This window comes from Cylas formicarius, unplaced genomic scaffold, assembly GCF_029955315.1.
Source record: "Cylas formicarius isolate icCylForm1 unplaced genomic scaffold, icCylForm1.1 PGA_scaffold_5__7_contigs__length_24384050, whole genome shotgun sequence".
Taxonomy (NCBI): Eukaryota; Metazoa; Arthropoda; class Insecta; order Coleoptera; family Brentidae; genus Cylas; species Cylas formicarius.
Window position 1 is genome coordinate 17175546 of NW_026844341.1, and position 18381 is coordinate 17193926.

At 37.6% G+C, this 18381-nt stretch overlaps 2 protein-coding genes across 7 annotated transcripts; both read left to right on the forward strand.

Moving 5' to 3' along the window:
* The first annotated feature begins 822 nt into the window (after nt 1–822).
* Nucleotides 823–16639, forward strand: LOC132702166 (aquaporin AQPAe.a). 5 transcript variants are annotated; one of them, XM_060670635.1, is made up of 6 exons: nt 11439–11535; nt 13484–13861; nt 13921–14214; nt 15639–15767; nt 16322–16358; nt 16413–16639. In XM_060670635.1, exons 2-5 carry the CDS (start codon nt 13502–13504, stop codon nt 16322–16324), a joined length of 786 nt encoding a protein of 261 aa, XP_060526618.1. In that variant the 5' UTR covers nt 11439–11535; nt 13484–13501; the 3' UTR covers nt 16325–16358; nt 16413–16639. The 5 variants fall into 5 exon arrangements, with proteins under 5 accessions (XP_060526617.1, XP_060526618.1, XP_060526619.1 ...); XM_060670636.1 differs by having other exon boundaries at nt 15639–15739; XM_060670634.1 differs by lacking the exons at nt 11439–11535; nt 16322–16358 and adding an exon at nt 823–921 and having other exon boundaries at nt 16413–16635.
* Nucleotides 16640–16770: 131 nt separating this feature from the next.
* On the forward strand, nt 16771–18190 carry LOC132702167 (uncharacterized). Of its 2 annotated transcripts, none has more exons than XM_060670639.1 (3): nt 16771–17327; nt 17386–17609; nt 17694–17835. In XM_060670639.1, exons 1-3 carry the CDS (start codon nt 17047–17049, stop codon nt 17747–17749), a joined length of 561 nt encoding a protein of 186 aa, XP_060526622.1. In that variant the 5' UTR covers nt 16771–17046; the 3' UTR covers nt 17750–17835. The 2 variants fall into 2 exon arrangements, with proteins under 2 accessions (XP_060526622.1, XP_060526621.1); XM_060670638.1 differs by lacking the exon at nt 17694–17835 and adding an exon at nt 17845–18190 and having other exon boundaries at nt 16778–17327.
* Nucleotides 18191–18381: the final 191 nt, after the last annotated feature.

Consider the following 18381-nt stretch of genomic DNA (forward strand, 5'->3'; position numbering starts at 1 on the left):
GAGGTGTGATCGCTGCCATTTTTAGATATCTTGTGTATCCCGTAGACTGTTGAAAAGGAGCAAAATTTGAACCGTTTAGTTCACACCGTTCAGCAGTGATTGTCGAAAAAGTCCAGGAACAGAGAACGGAGAACGGACAGATAAAATTTTTTTTCGAAGCTGTTTCGTTCTAGTTTCTGGTGCATTATCAAAATCGAACCATGTATTTTACAAGGGTGTACAGTTTTTAAGCCGGACACACTGGAAATGGATCTCGGAGCTTTAGTAAGTTGCTTCGGATATGTTACACTTCGGATAGGCAAACAACCAAACCCACTTGTGTTTGATAAAAAAAAAGGAGAAAATTGAATTACAAATTGGAGGTTAAATTAAATTAGAAATATAATGTACATTTGTAAATTTTTGTATTTATTGACTACTTAATCGAAAAGTTATAACAGTGCTCAGAATTCAGTGGCCTATTCGGTATACGGGGTCATGTCAACAAGTTATCGGACTTTATCTAATTTCCATATCTATACACAGTGGCTGCAAAAATGCAATTATGCAATCAATTACAATAAAATTACGCGAAGAAGGAAAGATAAATAGGAGGATTACGAGGAAGAAAGTGTATGTAAGGAAGCCGAACGATTCGGTCTTGCTTCGAGAACGCGAAACAAAGAAAGACCCAGATGATGGACAGCTATACGCGGATTTTTACGGTAGGATGACTTTTAATCTAGAAAATACCTTCCGTCCTACCCCCCCCCCTCCCCCCCACGTGCCCCACCACGGCGACGGCGGCGGAGCGCGCCAGGAAAACCCGCGCGTATTCAAAGTTTCGCTTCCGTGGACACTGTCCGGCCGAATTCGTCGCGATCCGCTGCGAAAGACTTACTTTTTGCCAGCAGTGCGAACAGGAAGAAATTTTCACACGGGGTGAGTCCGCAACATGCTCGAAAAACTCGCAATATCCGGGCCGAAAATTTTACCGCGTTTCATGCGTCCGCGTTATGATTTAAGAAAAAAAAAATTGGATATTGATGCGACGACTGAAGCGAGGCCGCAAAATACGTTAGTCATTTTCTGAAATCGAATTCTTGGTATCGCGTTTGCGGCGGAGGTTTAAGATATCCGTAACTAAAGAATAATTAAACGATATCGCGTGACGACCATGAGAGAGGAAATTTAAAATCGAAGAGAATCGCAAAAACGAAGATATTTTATCAATCGCTGTCGTAGTTTAATATGCACTGAACCAATTAAAAATATTTAATACAAAAAACACAAGACTGCTTTCGAAAAATCGTCGGTGGGCGGAGCAAGTTCGTAGTGCGTAGCGCGAAGCAGCTTTGCATTTCAAAAAGAAGTCGCTTCGCGTTTCCTTGTCCTAGAGGGACGCATTGTTTTTCTATCGTGTTCCTGCGGACCACTACGGAACTTTCGCAAAATCAATGTAATTGTATTGTGTATACACCCTGTATAAATTGACTTTCACGGTGGCCGAAATTCAAAATTATAGCAGACCTTGGTAAATATAAAAATTTCCACCGGTAATAGCGATTTACGATAATATTTTTATTCAAATATCTCGCCCACCCTGTACAACAGACCGGAACAGTGAATCAGAAAACTGTAGCTCTCGATCCAGTTTACAGTATTATTTAAACCAAATTATTCCATATTTTGACGTTTTTCATTTACGATCAACGATTTACCCAAAAAAAAACGGAAGTTTTTAGGCATTGTTAGAATTTTTGACCAAAAACAACACGCCCTGAATATAATTCAAAAAATGTTCGAATTAGAGGTTATAGCCCGGAATCTCTCACGTTTCTTAGTCCATAAATTTTTCCAACAGAGTAAATGGTTTTGGAGAAAATATTTTTTTCTCGTTTTTCAAATATCTCGAGCGTGATAGACAAATACCGTAAATACAAAAATTGTAGCTCTGGATGCGGCCCATAACATCGGCCATGTTTGGCCATATTTTCTACGAATTTTGGTTTGCGGCAAATAATTTACTCTGGAAAAGAACAATTTTCATTGTGTTTTAGAATTTTGTCTATAATTGAAAAACCACATAATCAAAAAAATGATTGAAATGAACCGTATCTTCTGCATCTCCTGGTAAAAGAATTTTGCCAATGGGGCTAATAGTTTCCAAGAAAATAAGAAAATTTTGTGAACTTCTACCTCACTGCCAAGTCGGTGGCTGCAAAATTGGGGCACTTATTTATTTAATATTGGACGGAATATCGCGAACACCCTGTACAATAGGTAAAAACCTTAAACACAAAACTGTCTATACGGGTTATATCTTCATGTAAACGAAACTAACATGTAAAACACTACTTAAATTATAGCTAATTTTCAATAATAGGGGGACCCACTTTTCAGTTTTTTTGAATTTACGGCGCACCCTGTACATTTTTGAAAATTTGTCAAGAATAAAAGTTTATGGAGCCGAATCTTCTGCGTCTTTTTGTTCAAAAATTTTTTCAGTTTTGAAAACGTGGTCTTTTTTGTAGACCTCTGCACACGCTATTTTTATTTTTTTTTTAAATACTTCCCGTCCCTCCGGCCCCCCCCCCCCTTTTTCGATAGGTTCCGTTGATAGCTTCAAATTTCGGACACTAATCGTGTTTCGTAGCAATACCAAAAACAGTCGAAAATCGGGAAAAAAAGATGGATGCAAGCGTCAGATCGAAGCCATTTCTTATAGGTTTATGTATCTCGTGGAGGGTTAAAAAAGCAGTTGCAAAGTTATTCCGGAAAAGCCAAAAGACGAGAACGGAGAACAGACAACGCCCAACAGACAAAAAAAAAGTTTTTGAAGCTGATCATTTCTATACCAACGACGGTCACCTAGGAGCTACCGTCATTGAAATATAAAATTTTTATACGGGCGTATAAGGTGTCATACAAGCCCTCCATCAAACATGGGCGTTAAAATCCAACAATTGTCGATAGTTAAAAACTGATTTTGATTTTTTTTTTATTTCTTTTCTTTTTCTAGTATATTATGCGAAATGTTTTGCGAACGGCACTTTAGTCACGAGCGGAACGACCGCTACTACTGAACTATTAAACTATTAAACGAATGTCTGACGAAGTGTATTATTTTTAATTTATTTTGTTTATATTTCTACGCCTCCAACTCTAAAATACCACACATGCGCACAGAGTGTCACTTTAAGGTTTCGTTAACCACTGTGACAAGCCACCGGATGTTTTCGGTGCTTTGGCCACATGTTTGAAGAGATATATTTTCGGTAAATTTTAGCCTCTGTTTTGTCAGTTCTGACTAGTGTTGGGACTATGTTACTATGTGTTATCTATCATTATTTAATAATAATATGTATTTTAAATTAAATTATAAGTAATAATAAGTAAAGTCTTATTTGAAGAAGGAAAAGACCCCTTTTCTACTTCTTCATCTGGATAATGTTTATCATAATATATGATATATAATGCATATATGTATTAATTATGTAATATCATTTGACGATGCAAACTTGCTTCATTTTTTTCCACCCAATCTTACATGTTGGTCAAACAAAGAAAACGTCTCTAACGAAAAAGACGCACGGTGAGTTTGTTGAATTACGTTAAAACGGTATAAGTCAAAAGAGTAACTAGTCGACAAGCTAAAGAGGCTGTCAAAATCCTACTAGACTATTTTAAGGAACGAGAATCTGCGAACATTGGCGACATTTTGAACTTGCGCAGAATACGTGATAGTAAGTGCACATCCGCGAGATTTTTTACGCTACTAATTTTGCTATCGATTAATTTGCAATATTTTTGAGAAAAACCGTTTTTTCTATTTTACATTTTATGAACCTGAAAATAACTTCCTATAAATATTTTTTTTCTACGTTGTAGGACTAACGGTTCCTAGGATATGGCCGGCGTCTTTTATTAATGGGCCACCTGGTACATACATTAGTATCATTTCATTCAACACGGATAATCGGGATCTTACTGTATTTCCAAATTAACATTAAATAAAGGCCCGCACCTCCTCGTCTTCTCGTCGGTTGCCGCTATAAAATTAATTCGCATTGGATAATTCTTATTAATAGTAGCCACGTTCAGGTATACCTAATAAATAAAAAATAATAATAATGACGAGGTGCTGGCGCGCTGTGCGAAGAAATACGTGGCGGAAGTCGACTGACAATTCGACGTCACAAAAGACGAGTCTTAATGTCCTATATATACGTCATTGTTTTTTCGAGGCACGCTATACACACCCCCTTAGGGCCGGGCGTGTTTATTCGCAACCCTGATCTAGTTTTCTACCGCCGCCCTGGCACTCCCCAAGAGTAAAAGAAAAACTACGATTTTTTTTTAACACTTACGCTGGATTAAAACATAAATTTTAAAGAGGCCATCGGTTAAATGCTGATTAGTAAACTGGGGGGGGGGGGGGTGTTCCGTTCCCAGCCCTCGGGAAATCACCCGACAATATAGAAAGCGGGACATTCTTTATTTTATAATGATAAAAGGTCACGTTTCGGTTATCTATTTTATACGTCATCGTCGAACATTCTGTTACAACAACCACATACTTAGCTAACGTTGATTTTTTAACAGATAACATAGACATGCATTTTTTAAAAAAATACAGTAAAATTAACAAAGTTTAATTTGAACATCAGTTCTCATTAGTGAAAACATCAAAACTTCAATCACACTGTTTGCAGATGATACAAAACTCACAAAAGTAATCGTTACAACATAAAAGTGCTTCGGAAATTTGTCGCTAGAGGTCACTTTGCCTAGAACGGTTTTCTTTTATTTCCCCTGTATTAAATAAAAATACAACATGGTTTCTTACCTCGGAGATCAACTATCACATGAGTGGACGAAAAGCTACGATAAAAATCAACAAGTTGATGTAATTTATTTAGATTTCGAAAAGGCTTTTGACCAAAGTTCCGCAACATCTCTTTTTGCATAAGCTCGAACATTACGGGATTAGAGGAAATCTACTACGTCTTATTGTTTCATCAGACCCTTTGCAGATGATACAAAACTCTGCAAATCCTGAAACTGAAAACTACGATGACCTTCTGAGAGACCTAACAATGATAGAAATTTGGTGCAAAAAATGGAAAATGAAACTAAACGAAGAGACATGCAATGTTTTGAGTATTGAAACAAACAGAACTGAGTATCGTTATATCCTTAATAAAATGATCTTACAATATGTAGAAGAACAGAAAGACCTTGGAATTATGATAACTTCCAACTTGAAATGGGAGACACGTATTTCAAAAGTAGTTAAACAGGTTAATTCTGAAGAAGGCCTTTCTTAATAGATCATCTCAGGTCATAGTAAAACTTTATAAGTATTTCATTGGCCAAAAATTAGAATATGGTCAGACAATATGGGATCCCTATTTTATTAAAGACATCGAAATGCTCGGGCGCGTTCAAAGAAGAATACAACAAAACTTCCAGTCCATTTATCTAATGATTTATATAAAGATTGAAGATACACTGTATAATTACATATATTTTTTTTAACACGGAACTTGTTGTAAATAAATACATAAATAAATAAACATTTACATATCATAAATGGATTGATATAATAGAATAATTAAAAAACCAAAAGATTTGGAATACATAAAAGATTACGAAGGGAACAGTTTGTAAACCAAATTAGTTTTCCGGCTGGATGTTTTGAAAGTATGACAACAAACAACATTTTGCTGTACCCTGTATGATACTAACCAATAACAAAAAACTATTAAAATAAATGAATTTACTTACAGGTAACAAAACCATGAAAATCGGATGAAATAATTCAAAAAGTTGTAACTTTTTGTCGGGGAGTGTATATCAGTTGTTTAGAATATATTTTAATTCGTGTTCGTGATTTTTACTTGGACGTTATTATCAAACCGTCTTATATATTACAACAACTCAAAAGTCCGAAAATTTTCTACGACCTAATTTTATTTATCAAATAATTTTCATTTTTTGCTTTCCCTACAACTGTGCATTTTAAAAGCAAATTTTGGTAAAAGCTTCAATATTAAAATTATATCTAACTAAATGTTTTTTACAATTAAAATGTAGCATTTTCGAAGGAATATGTGGAAAAATATAAAAATGGTCGTCATATGAAAGGACGCCATGTTCATTAACTTATAGTTTTGTATGGGTTTTCAAGTAATCTTAGATGCCTTGCAAACTTTCATAAAACTTTTACCTAGGGGTCTTATACCAATAAAACCTGAAATTTGGAAAGCGAAAAGCTATTGGTGTGCACCAAATTGTTCAAGGAAGTTGGGAAAACCGTACGGTTTTTGACAATCATTCCAAGCGCATGGGAGTCCAACAGTCCAACCACTAAAAGGGTTAGAAATTGAAACCAAAATGCTGAAATCCGACTTGAAATAATACGAATGCATAAGCAAAACGGAAAGTTTTATGTTATTTAAATCCAACGAATCGAAATGGCTGAAATGTCAACAGCTCCTGAATCCTTGCCTATAATTAAATAACCTACAAAGATCGTGCTCCATAAGTATAAGGTTGTTCGGAAAGTCATTTCGTTTTTTGCCGTCAGAGGACTTAATTACGTTTTTTCGAAACCAACTTCACACTTAAGCCGCATAAACATTATATGCCTTGAGAGCTGATATTGCAAGGCTTGTGTGTGAAAAAGTTCTATTAATTCTACGCAGTAGTTTTTGGTTGGTGCCCTTTTAAATATGGAGAGCAATAAGCAGCATTTTCGTCATATTTTATTTTTTTCTTCAGAAAAGGTAAAAATGCTGTCCAAACGAGAAAAAAATTGACGGATGTGTATGGAGAAGGCGTGTTAACAGTACGCCAGTGCCAGAACTGGTTTGCAAAATTTCGATCCGGCAATTTTGATGTCGAAGATGCACCACGGTCTGGAAGGCCGGTCGAAGCTGACAAAGATGCGATAAAGGCATTAGTTGATGCATATCGGCGAATAACCACACGAGAGATCGGTGAGAGATTAAATTTGTCGAATTCGATTGTTTATGGCCATTTGAAAGGCATGGGCTTAACCTCGAAGCTCGATGTGTGGGTGCCCCATGTCCTTACGGAGCGAAATTTGTGTCGTCGCGTTGACGTGTGTGATTCGCTCCTCAAACGTCAAGAAAATGATCCATTTTTGAAGCGGATTATTACTGGGGACGAAAAATGGGTTGTATACAACAATGTTAAACGCAAGAGGTCATGGAGCAGAAAAGATGAACCGGCTCAAAGCGTGTCAAAAGCCAACATTCACCAAAAAAAGGTGATGCTCTCCGTTTGGTGGGATGTCAAAGGAATCGTTTTTTTTGAGCTTTTGCCGGACAATACAACGATTAATTCAGAAGTCTATTGTCATCAACTGGACAAATTGAATGATTCACTTAAAGAGAAGAGGCCCGAATTAATCAACAGGAAGGGTGTAGTGTTCCACCACGATAATGCGAAACCTCACACAAGTTTGGTCACTCGCCAAAAACTTTTACAGCTTGAATGGGACGTACTGCAACATCCACCACATTCTCCAGATCTGCAAAATTTTCTGGATGGCAAAACCTTTACCTCAAATGAAGATGTCAAAAACCACCTGAACCAGTTTTTTGCCAGCAAGGACCAAAACTTTTATGAGAGGGGAATTATGTTACTGCCAGAAAGATGGCAAAAGGTGTTGGACCAGGACGGCCAATATATAATTTAATAAAATATTTATTCATTATACGAAAACTGTCTTTCATGTTCCCCAAAAAAAAACGAAATGACTTTCCGAACAACCCAATATATTATAACAACCCACGTTTTGGTTTCTGTCAACACAAGTATTGCTGCAAGTCTCGCGCATTTTGGCTGCTAGCATATTTAATTTGTTGCAAATCTTACTTGGCTTGTAACATCCTCAAAAAAAAATAATTATTTGACATTACCACCTCAAAAATTACATTGCGTTACATTCTTTATGTTTCTTTCTTATTTATGTAAAAACTACTAACATTCATGCGAACGGTATGTAAAATTTCTGTGAGAAAGTTAAATTATAAATGTATAAATTATAGTCCACCAGATTTTAATTGTAGTTTATGGCACGTAGAATTTAAAATTGTCTGAGTGTGGTAAACGGCAGGTACATAAGTTTGCCAGACGTGTTGCACATTATATTTTTTCTACGACCGTTAGTTTTTGGGTATATTTTTGCAAAACAACACAAACAAACAATTGAGTGTGACCGTCAGAGACCGGGGCCGCCGTTAATTGCGTTTCTTTGTCTTCCGCGGAAGAAGAGCGTCGAGTTTTCTTCTTTGTTACGCGCAATTTCCTCGAGTAATGAATCGAACGGGCTAACGTTTGGTCAATCATACTGTTGGTTTCTTAGCAAGTTCAACTCAACAAAAACCGGCGCAGGAGTCTGTGGAAGTTTCTTCAAAAAAAAAAAAAAAAACGCGTCTATTTACTTTTTCCGCGGCGCGTTAACGCCGTGCGTAAATAAGATATAAATTACGATTTAGATTATAGTCGGGTCCGTATTTATTTCTATCCGGCGTTGATTTGTTGACGGTAAAACGCTCAAACAACAAACGCAATAAAACGGCGACTCGAAACCTGTTTGCCTGAACGAATTATTTTTCGTAGTTTTACGCCATCGGTCATGCGCGCATCCCGACGTTTAACACCGTCCCGCTAATGATAACGATAATCGTCGCGAATGATCTTCCTTGATAATTATAATCGGTTAAGAGAATACGTGACACTTAAAATTTTTTTTAAAAAATTACTTTTATTACATTTCGGAAACTGCTCGAATAACCAAACAGCAGCTAAGATTTTCTTATTATTTAAATTTATTGCGAAACATAAACATCTCAAAGGGAAAACATAAAAACGTACAGGGCGTTATTTAATAAGCGTTTATTTAATTTTCGCATGGTGATTTCTCGAGTATTTTTAATGCAAAAAGTGACTGTAACAATAAAATGTAGGGTTAGTAGCCAAGTTTTTTTTGCAAGTGACGTATAAAACAAAACACTATCAATTTTGGTTTTTGGTTTTTGACAAATCGGCAAAAATAGGAAATTTTTATATAATTTCAAGGAGTGCCGTGACTGACTACAACAACAATAATTATTTACAAATGACAGTAGGACAAAAACATTAACCATTTTCCTGAACACATTTCTCATACACTCTAAGTGCATTTAGTAACGTTTCTGAAATCCTTTGCCGATGTTCCACGACATTATTACAAGGAGTTCTGTACACGTGAAAAAGAAAAAATCCATTAAAGTTAAGTCGTCGCTGCTGGCTGGCCAATCCATTGTTTCGCCGTTCCCTATCCCACCCCTAGTGTTGGATAGGGATGTTAAGAAAATTGTTAACTTGCACAACATTGGGAGGGGCATCGTCTTGCTGCCATATAATCAGCGCTGATATATATTATACTATTTGGTGCTCTAAGAGACTTTTGATCTATAAATATCGGACCCAAAAAATGCCCACCTATGACACCGCACCACATATTAATTGGTTGGTACCCCTGGGTTAGGATTTCCTGTATTCGTCTAGGATTATTTAAAGACCAATATCGCGTATTTTGACTATTACAACCCTTTGTTGTAGTGAACGAACTTTCATCGGTCCATAAAATGTTTTTCAAAAAATTATTTTCCTTATCACGTCTATTTAAAAAATCCAAAAAAAACTGCATCCCCCTTTGAAATTGTTCTGCACTTAGTTTTTGAGTTTTACGGAATTTAAATTCATGCATTTGAAGCATAGCACTCCTTTCACGGATGTAAAACGTAAACATATTTTTATTTGTCAGTCAGGGCACACTTTCAAATTATATAAAAACTTCGTCTTTTTGCCGATTTGTCAAAAACGTATATATGTCAGAAAATTGATAGTGTTTTGTTTTATACGTCACTTGGAAAAAACTTAGCTACTTTAACTTTTTTTTTAACTATTCTCGACTACATAAAACCTCACTTTACTAAATTAGCATTACTAAAGGGAAATGAAGCAGCTTTTTCATATAAACACTTTTTGGAAGCGGAATATCGAGAAGTACTTTGACAGATTTTTTCTAATTTAAAATGACTTACGTAGTCAGGACTACCTAAAAAAAACCAGACCAATGATCAAATATTTTAATGTTTGCAAATAACGATTATGTTGTGTGTGATTTTTCAATTTTTTTTACAAATTTCAAAAATAATGATAAAAAAACTTTTAAAGGACATTTATTTTTTAGTATCATCTTAGAACAACAGCATTAATAAATCTTAGTATTCGAAACAAATAATGTAAAAAAAAAAAATATAGATAAATTGAACGCGCGGCACAAACAAAAAATGATAGTTTTTCGACAAAAAACGCATTTTCCTAAACCGCGGTGTATTTTTTTGCGTTGAGCGCTCAATTCAGCAAATCCTCGGCAATGGAACGAATTACAAAGTCAGATGAGTTTTACCCGAGATTTATGCGGCTGTATAATTGGCACGGTGCGGTCATCATCGTGATCGAGAGCGAATTTGGTTTCGTGGTACAGTTCGGAGAGTTCCAAGGCGATCCGGGTACCCACCGAAATGGGCCGCAAATCTTTTTCAAACGTCTCCCCCCGCTGCCGCACGTCGTGCTGTCCGAACAGTATAAAACAGAGGGGAAAGCTCTCATTAGTGGCAATGTTAAAAACCGTACACGAGTGATTGTGTCCAGTCATGAAAATAGAAAACGCGCGGGACGTACGGTTCAATTCAATTTAAATTTTGAAAGGTAAAATGCGAAAAAAAAATATATCATATCGAAATAGTTGAAAATTATTGAAACCTAATAAATTAATTAACAACTGAAATAAAAAATAAAAATAAAAAAATGATTAATGATAATCTTAAAATAATGAATTATTTCTACTTGGACACAAATATTAGGTGGCATTCGTAACAGTATACGCGACCTTCCCCTCTATCTTGTACTCTTTGGTGCTGTCCGTATTGCGGCGCAAATAGGAGTTCATAACGTTGGAAATCGGTCGTTGCATTTTTATCGTCCAGTTTTTTTTTTTGCTCAAAACCGTACCGTTACGCCCGCCGGCTTCGAATTTTCTGCGAGCGCGCGAAAACAAAAGCGCATCGATACAAAAACCGAAAAAATATTATCATACGGAAAAAAACCACGACCAAATTGTCGCAATTAATTGCGATTACGCTCTAATTGCGACTATTTCGCAACGGAAATTATAATGCGCGTTTCTTTATCGGAAAACTATAGCGCAAGGCTTTTCCCCTTATTACGGGATAAACGTTCTTCGAAATAATCCTTACTAGTAGTACGTTCTCGGTAAAAGGATGAACCACGACAGGCGCGGCGATGACTGGAGTCCAGCTGCGAATCGCGACTGTATTTTATGGTTAGATATATGATCTTATAAACGAATTTGTACCAACTATAAGCAGTGGTGAGTTTCTTATTTGGTTCACCCACAACACAAAGAAGTTGCTGCGGAAAAAAAGAGAAAGCAAGACAATAGTGGGAAAGGTATAAGTAAAATAACAGACTATAAAAAAATTATTGTAAAAAGCAAAGAAAATCTGAAAACAGATACAAAACATTTTTGGTCATTTCTTAATAATAAAAAAAATACAAAATCAATGCCAACGGTGCTACAACAAATGATTCTCAAAATATGTCTCAACTTTTTTGTGACTATTTTAGTAGTGTGTTTGAAGCTGGGGATACTCCGTCCTACGAACAGAAGTGTCGTCATATCTGGATTTTCGGAAAATTCAATTAAATAAATATTGCTCAACTTGGATCCTAAAAATTACCAACAGTATTTATATCCTTTTTACAACACTTCTGGATTCCTCCTGCGTCCGTTTTTGCTGAGTCGACCTTGGTGACGATTCGCCAATCATACTGTTGGCTTCTTCTGTACCTGCTTATATATTGTTTGAGGGGAGCGGAGCTAAATGAGTGGCATAAACACCGTCTCGGATGAATGATTCCCATATTGGAGACCTGAGTCGCGGTTAAGATTGTTAGGTTGTTTACAGATTTCTATAGACTCTCAGATTTTTCGTTGGTAGAAGAATTGATTACATGCAAGACTTTTAGTTTTATCGAATAAAATTTTATATCCAGTTTCGTGAATGTGATCGGGAACAGCTGATGAGTTTATTTATCTTAGTCGTAAGGCTCTTTCGTGTTCTTTGAGTCTACTTGATATATTTCGTCTGATCTCTCCAATGTATTCTTTGCCGCATATGCATGGAATGCTGTAAACTTTCGGCATCTCAAATGGAATTTTGTCTTTGACGTACCGAAGATGTTGAGAGATTTTTGGACAAGTGGTAAATCTGGTTTTATGGTGAAGTATATTTTTTAATGGAATGCTTAATATTTTTAATGTGGAAATTATTAGAGAGAAGAGCAGAGGTAAGGTATTTTAATTCTGTGTTCAGTGACTCGGGCTGAGATAGTTTTACGGCTCTGCAAACAATGATAGATACTATGTAGAAATGTAACGAAATAGAACGTAATGAATTATTACTTTGTACTAATTTTTTTATGTACAGTTATTATAAATTGTTCGGCGAAAAAGATTGAAAACATACTTATATCCCGCTTATTAGTGTAGGTAGATAAATTCCTAGGACGGTCCTGGAATGGTTACTTGCAAGGTTCTCCTAGGCAGGGTATTCTATAAGGGGTTGCGAAAACACTATAATTCTGGCCGAAGTATAACTCAACCCACTTTCTAGCTGTTTTAGCTTTGTAGAATTTTTTGAAAAGCTCTCTGTGTGTGAATATACCTCGAAGCCACTGGATTTTGTTTGCCAAATTCTTCGGAATCAATCAAGTCTGCAACAGTAGCTGTTATTCTTGCAGAAATATTAGAATTTTCAAAAAAGGGTCTAGCCGTAATGCCATCGTTTGCGCTACGAAATTCACGCTTTGGTCTATCAACTTTCAAACCCAAATCTTTTTCTTAGCCAGTAAATAATATTTCACAAATACCACAATATGAAATAATTATTAATACATTTGAATCTAAATTAGAAAAATGTTATATCATCGTTATTAGACATCCTCTCTTTTTCCGACGTTTCTGAGATTTTGTTGCCTGAAAATACTACTTATTGTTGAAAAAAAAAAGGAAAAAATAAATACAAAAAATGCAAAAAACTTGGGGGTTTTGTTTATCGCAACAAAATATTTTTAAAAAGAAAGACCACAAACATAATTTACAAGAAATGTCAACTTTCAACTACCAACAATTTCCGAAAATATTCAGAGTAACAGAGTTTGCCTGAAATTATCAGGTTAACGCTTCCGATTTTAAACGATTATGCCAGAGTAAAGAAAAATCTTCGTAAAGAATCGATTTTGGGATAATTGACATTTCCGCGCCTCATTAAGGCCCCGACAAAGACGCGACCTCTTAATCAATTTGGGTTGTTTGAAAAACGTCAAAATGTCGCAGGTTCGATTCGAGAGCACGATGTCAAAGTTCAAGGAAGTGCTCGGCATCAACGACGTCAGCTCCGCGTCCAACATCAACGCGCTGTGGCGCGCCCTGCTGGCCGAATTCCTAGGCAACTTTTTGCTAAACTTTTTCGGCTGTGGGTCCGTGGTCGTCGTGACCAAGACGCTCGGCGGCGCGGACCTCGTCATGGTTCCCTTCTGTTTCGGCCTGGTCGTCTTCATCGTCGTCCAGAGTCTCGGTCACGTGAGCGGCGCCCATATCAACCCCGCAGTCACCTTCGCCATGATGACCGTCAGACGCGTGCCCCTCATCAAAGGTTTGCTCTACGTGGTGGTGCAGTGCGCGGGGTCCTTGGCCGGCTCCGCCACCCTGATGGTGAGCATCGCCGACGGCTCGCTCTCGCCACCGTTTCTAAAATATGGCGCTTTCCGCAGGCTCTGACGCCCGAAGAGTGGCACGACCTCGGATTAGGGATCACCACCGTCAATCCCGTCCTCAAACCGGTCCAGGGATTCGGTATCGAGTTCTTCCTCGGTTTCCTGCTCGTCCTGGTGGTTTGTGGCGTTTGCGATCCCAATAGGCCGGACGCCAAGGCCGCGGGACCGCTCGCCATAGGCTTGGCCGTGACCTTGGGCCACTTGGGCCTTATCAAGTACACGGGGGCTTCGATGAACCCCGCCCGTAGCTTCGGGTCGGCCGTCGTAGCCGGCGTGTGGACCGATCACTGGGTAACTGCTCCGTTTAATTTAAGTCAAATATGACTTACGTTTTTTTTTTTAAATACAACACGAATCTACATACCTGACCTAGTAAATGAATAATTTGAAACTTTTTTGAAGTTTATACACCGCGTTATGAAGGAAGAAACCATTTTTGTGGATTCAAAATCGATTTCTACCGACGCGAAATGTAAAATTAGATCTTGATTAAAAAATCAACTAATATGATACCAATCTGCGAATCTAGTAGGACATGCATACACATTTATAAAATTGCGGCTTTATACACTTTGTTTACTTATTATATTAAAAATCATTCGGGCACAAAAGGTAAGAAAAACTACATATATGTGTATTTACAATTTTATCTACTTCACAAATGTTCACTGTCCAACTCTTTGGTAGATCCATACAAAATGGAATTTGGCTTATCGACGTGAACGCTTAAACGAGACCAAAATAGATTTTGGCTGAGCTTTTTTGGATGCCTTATTTTCCTCCTCACTTGCCAGATTTTTAATTCAATTCAGAGATTGTGGCATTTCATTATTCTAGAGGATGATGCCATCTGAGCGAGTTGTGTATCTCCAGAAGGCATTTTTTGTTTGTATTGAGCCTGCCCTGAGCTTTCATCAAAACCATAACTCAAAAAGTAATGTAGGTTTCTGGAAACGCTGAGAAAAACCTCTTCTTGCATAAATAAAATTCTTCCTGTGGTGTGATTAAGAACATCTTGCAGCGGGACTTTGGCCATTGTCTCAGTAATATTGTGCACCCAATCGGATAGCTAGGTATTGTTGTTTCGTGAAACTGTCAAGTATAAAAGCAAGAGCTTCTTGAGAGCTCTACTTGATGGGTTGTTTGGTAGGAAATAATACTTTTTTGATTTTTGTTGCACGTGACGCACTTTGTTTGGTCTCTTTCAAAACACACTACAAATCTTTTTCTCCACTCACTGCAACCACTGCCGCAATTACTAGTAACTGACTGATTTATTTCACTAGATAACTGAACCTGTAGCGACCTAAAAAACATGTTTTTTCTCTGATGTTTGCACTTGATAGCAAAAAAAAAAATGCTCAGCCAGAAAGTAAGTATATAAGAGTACCAAAACACATTAACCTTAGAGTTATCACTTTTAATCCTTTTCTTATAGCACTAACAAACATAAACGCAGTTTTTTTAATGAAAAATACAGTACGCCATATTTATATCTATTACTAATTAAAACAAGCAAATATTTCAGTCTCACCTAAAACAACCTTATCTGAGTTTGTAATCTCTTTCATTAGTTTGTAATACCCTTACATTTTGTTGTCATTGCGGTAACAACAATAAGTTCCCTTTCCAGAATTGACTTTTAGACATTTTGGCCAAAATCAACAGACTATATACTAACGTGCATGGTAACGATTTCGACGCTTTTTTTTAAGATTTACTGGATCGGACCCTCGCTGGGCGGCATAGCCGCCGCCCTCGTCTACGTCAACGCCTTAACCGCGCCGCCCCTCGGTCCTGTCAAGATCATCGAAAGGTACACAAACGTCAGGGATGAGAAGGAAGTAATGTCGAACCGAATTTAGAGTGATTTGATTAACCAGCGACTAACGCAACGCATTTAGTTTTAGCTAACGTCCCGTCCAAATCGGCTTGCTTCATTCTTTCCCTAATGCTTGCCCACTAATCCAAAACTATCTAGAAGGCACTAGATACATTGAATATACAGACCAAAAAAATCCTTCACACCGCCTTGCACTTTTCGCCATATTTCTAATAAACATCGTCGACGGCCATGTTCAGAAACGACGAAATTTGGCTACTGTTTATTACTCCAAAACCTCAGCCCCTTATATATATATATATATATATATATATATATATATATATATATATATATATATATATATATATATATATATATATGGGAAGGTACTGTAAAATACTTAAAACGTCAAGGCAATAAATGCACAATATATATTTCTTCGTATTATACTTTTGGATTAGGCCTCTATATTCAATTTATCTGTGGGGAAGTGACGTATGCGCCGCGCGGGTGACGTCACTCTCCGACGATATTTTCTACTAACGACTGACCGCACTCCTTTTGGTTTTGTAGTGAGCCGGGGAGCGCTTGAGCTACGAAACGGGTGTCGGTAAAATCAAATCCACGCGACAGTGTTACCAAATCTTTTACACGTTCGTTTCAGCTGAGGAGATTGGACGGCAACAAAGACAACGACAATTTCGCCTAGGCGGATCGCCGGAACATCTAGCGTGTGTGTGTTTTTCATTGATTTCGCATTTTGTAACGTTTAACTTATTACGTATTATATTCGTGTTCAATGTACTCGTAGACATAAACTACCTTTTAAGTAATGCCATTGTGTTGTACATAAAGAGCTGATATTAAACGTTTTTGATGAAAAATGGTCATTTACCTTACTGGGGCACAATTCGCAACACACCTGAATAATCACAAAAGAAAGTAAAATTAAAACTGAAGGACGACCATGACGCGTGCGCAGGCACAGGCCACTGCGTTGAACTTTCACCTGACGTAGCAAATTATTTCGGTTGACCCGGAAGCGTCGCGCCACCGCCTACTTGTATTGGGGTAGTATTGCCAATTTCCGTGTTTGTGCAACCCCGGTAACGTGTACCTGTTTCGTTGGTTGCCTGAGCTGAAATTTGAAAGTTTCTCTCAATGTCAAACTGGATATTAGAGAAAATTTTCAACAACGAAAAACATGACAAAAACTATTCAACGAAGCAGATAACGCGACCGAACGTCGATAACGGGAGGAATGTCGTCGACATACGGATAAACGCATCGCAGAAAAAATGCATAAGCAGTCGTTTTGGTTCGGCAAGGATTTGGGAGTGTACCTCGTCAAAGGTGTAAATGTCCAGAGCACCGCGGGCCTGCTGGCAGTGTGCATATTCGTCGGAAGTATGGCATTTGCGTTCGAATACTTGAGATATTTGCAGACTAAATCGAAACAGAGGGAGTTGAAATTACGGGCTAAACAGATCAAGATGCTGTGCCCCACGGAGAGCTCCAAATTGCTGGCGCAAACCGTAAGCAATCCCAGGAACCCCCTTAATATTACACTTTTCGATAGGTGGGTAACGCGGTTACCCTAACCTCAAAGCGAATACGATATCAAAAAATTATTTCAGAGCCGTATTGTTTGGTACCGATGTGTCTTTATGGATCTTGCTGCAGAATTTAGGTTACTTAATCATGCTATCCGTTATGCTGTATGACGCGTGGCTTTTGGTATCCGCAGTTATAGGGGGCGGTCTGGGTTATTTTCTTTTCGGCTACAAATTTATGAAGATTAACATGGACAATTGTCGCATCATCAGGGATACGTATTGTACACAAATTTGCGCGGAAGCCGGTGAGTGGTCGTTTACTAGATACTAGATTTCAACTCCAAGTTTGCTTGGAAAGTATTGTTTCAACTGTGAGCCCTATTTTGTAGAGAAAGCTACGATCGGTAGCCCCGGGACCTCCCAAAAGTATGACGTCCTGATTTGAGCCCAATACCTACACCCCTTGTCCTTACCTTGTAAGATCCCCCTCCTTTCATTACCCTTTAACATATTGAAGCTATAGATGTCTACGAATTTTAGCATTTAAGGCAGCCGAATCTACGCCCGTTGCGGAATCACCATCCACATCACATAGCGACCTCGAATGTCATAAAGGCGGTCAACAAAAAATCGTCTCTGTCAATATACACTCGGAATGCCAACAGATGACGTGACAATACTTTAAACGTTGTACGGATGATATATTTTAATATCGATATTGTAATATTGCAATTGCGGCGAAGTCGCATACTCTAGTCTTTATAAAAAACATATATTTTGGTATTGTTATTTACGTGTTATTGTTTTCTTCTATGTAACTAATTTATATGCCTTTCCTAATCAACGATTTCTATGAACTCAAAAGTTATCCAATAAAAGTTGTTGAACCGAATTAAGCCGTTTAAAGTTTCCCATATTTTGTCAAAAACAACTGATAGCATAGAACACGAAGGTAAGTAACGAAAAAATTAAGCGTATACGCGGTTGCATATGCGACAGCTGAATCTATACGCGCGACATCTGTCGGTTAAACAGGGCATCGTTATTGATCCTCGCCCTCTGTCGGCCAAGTTTTCA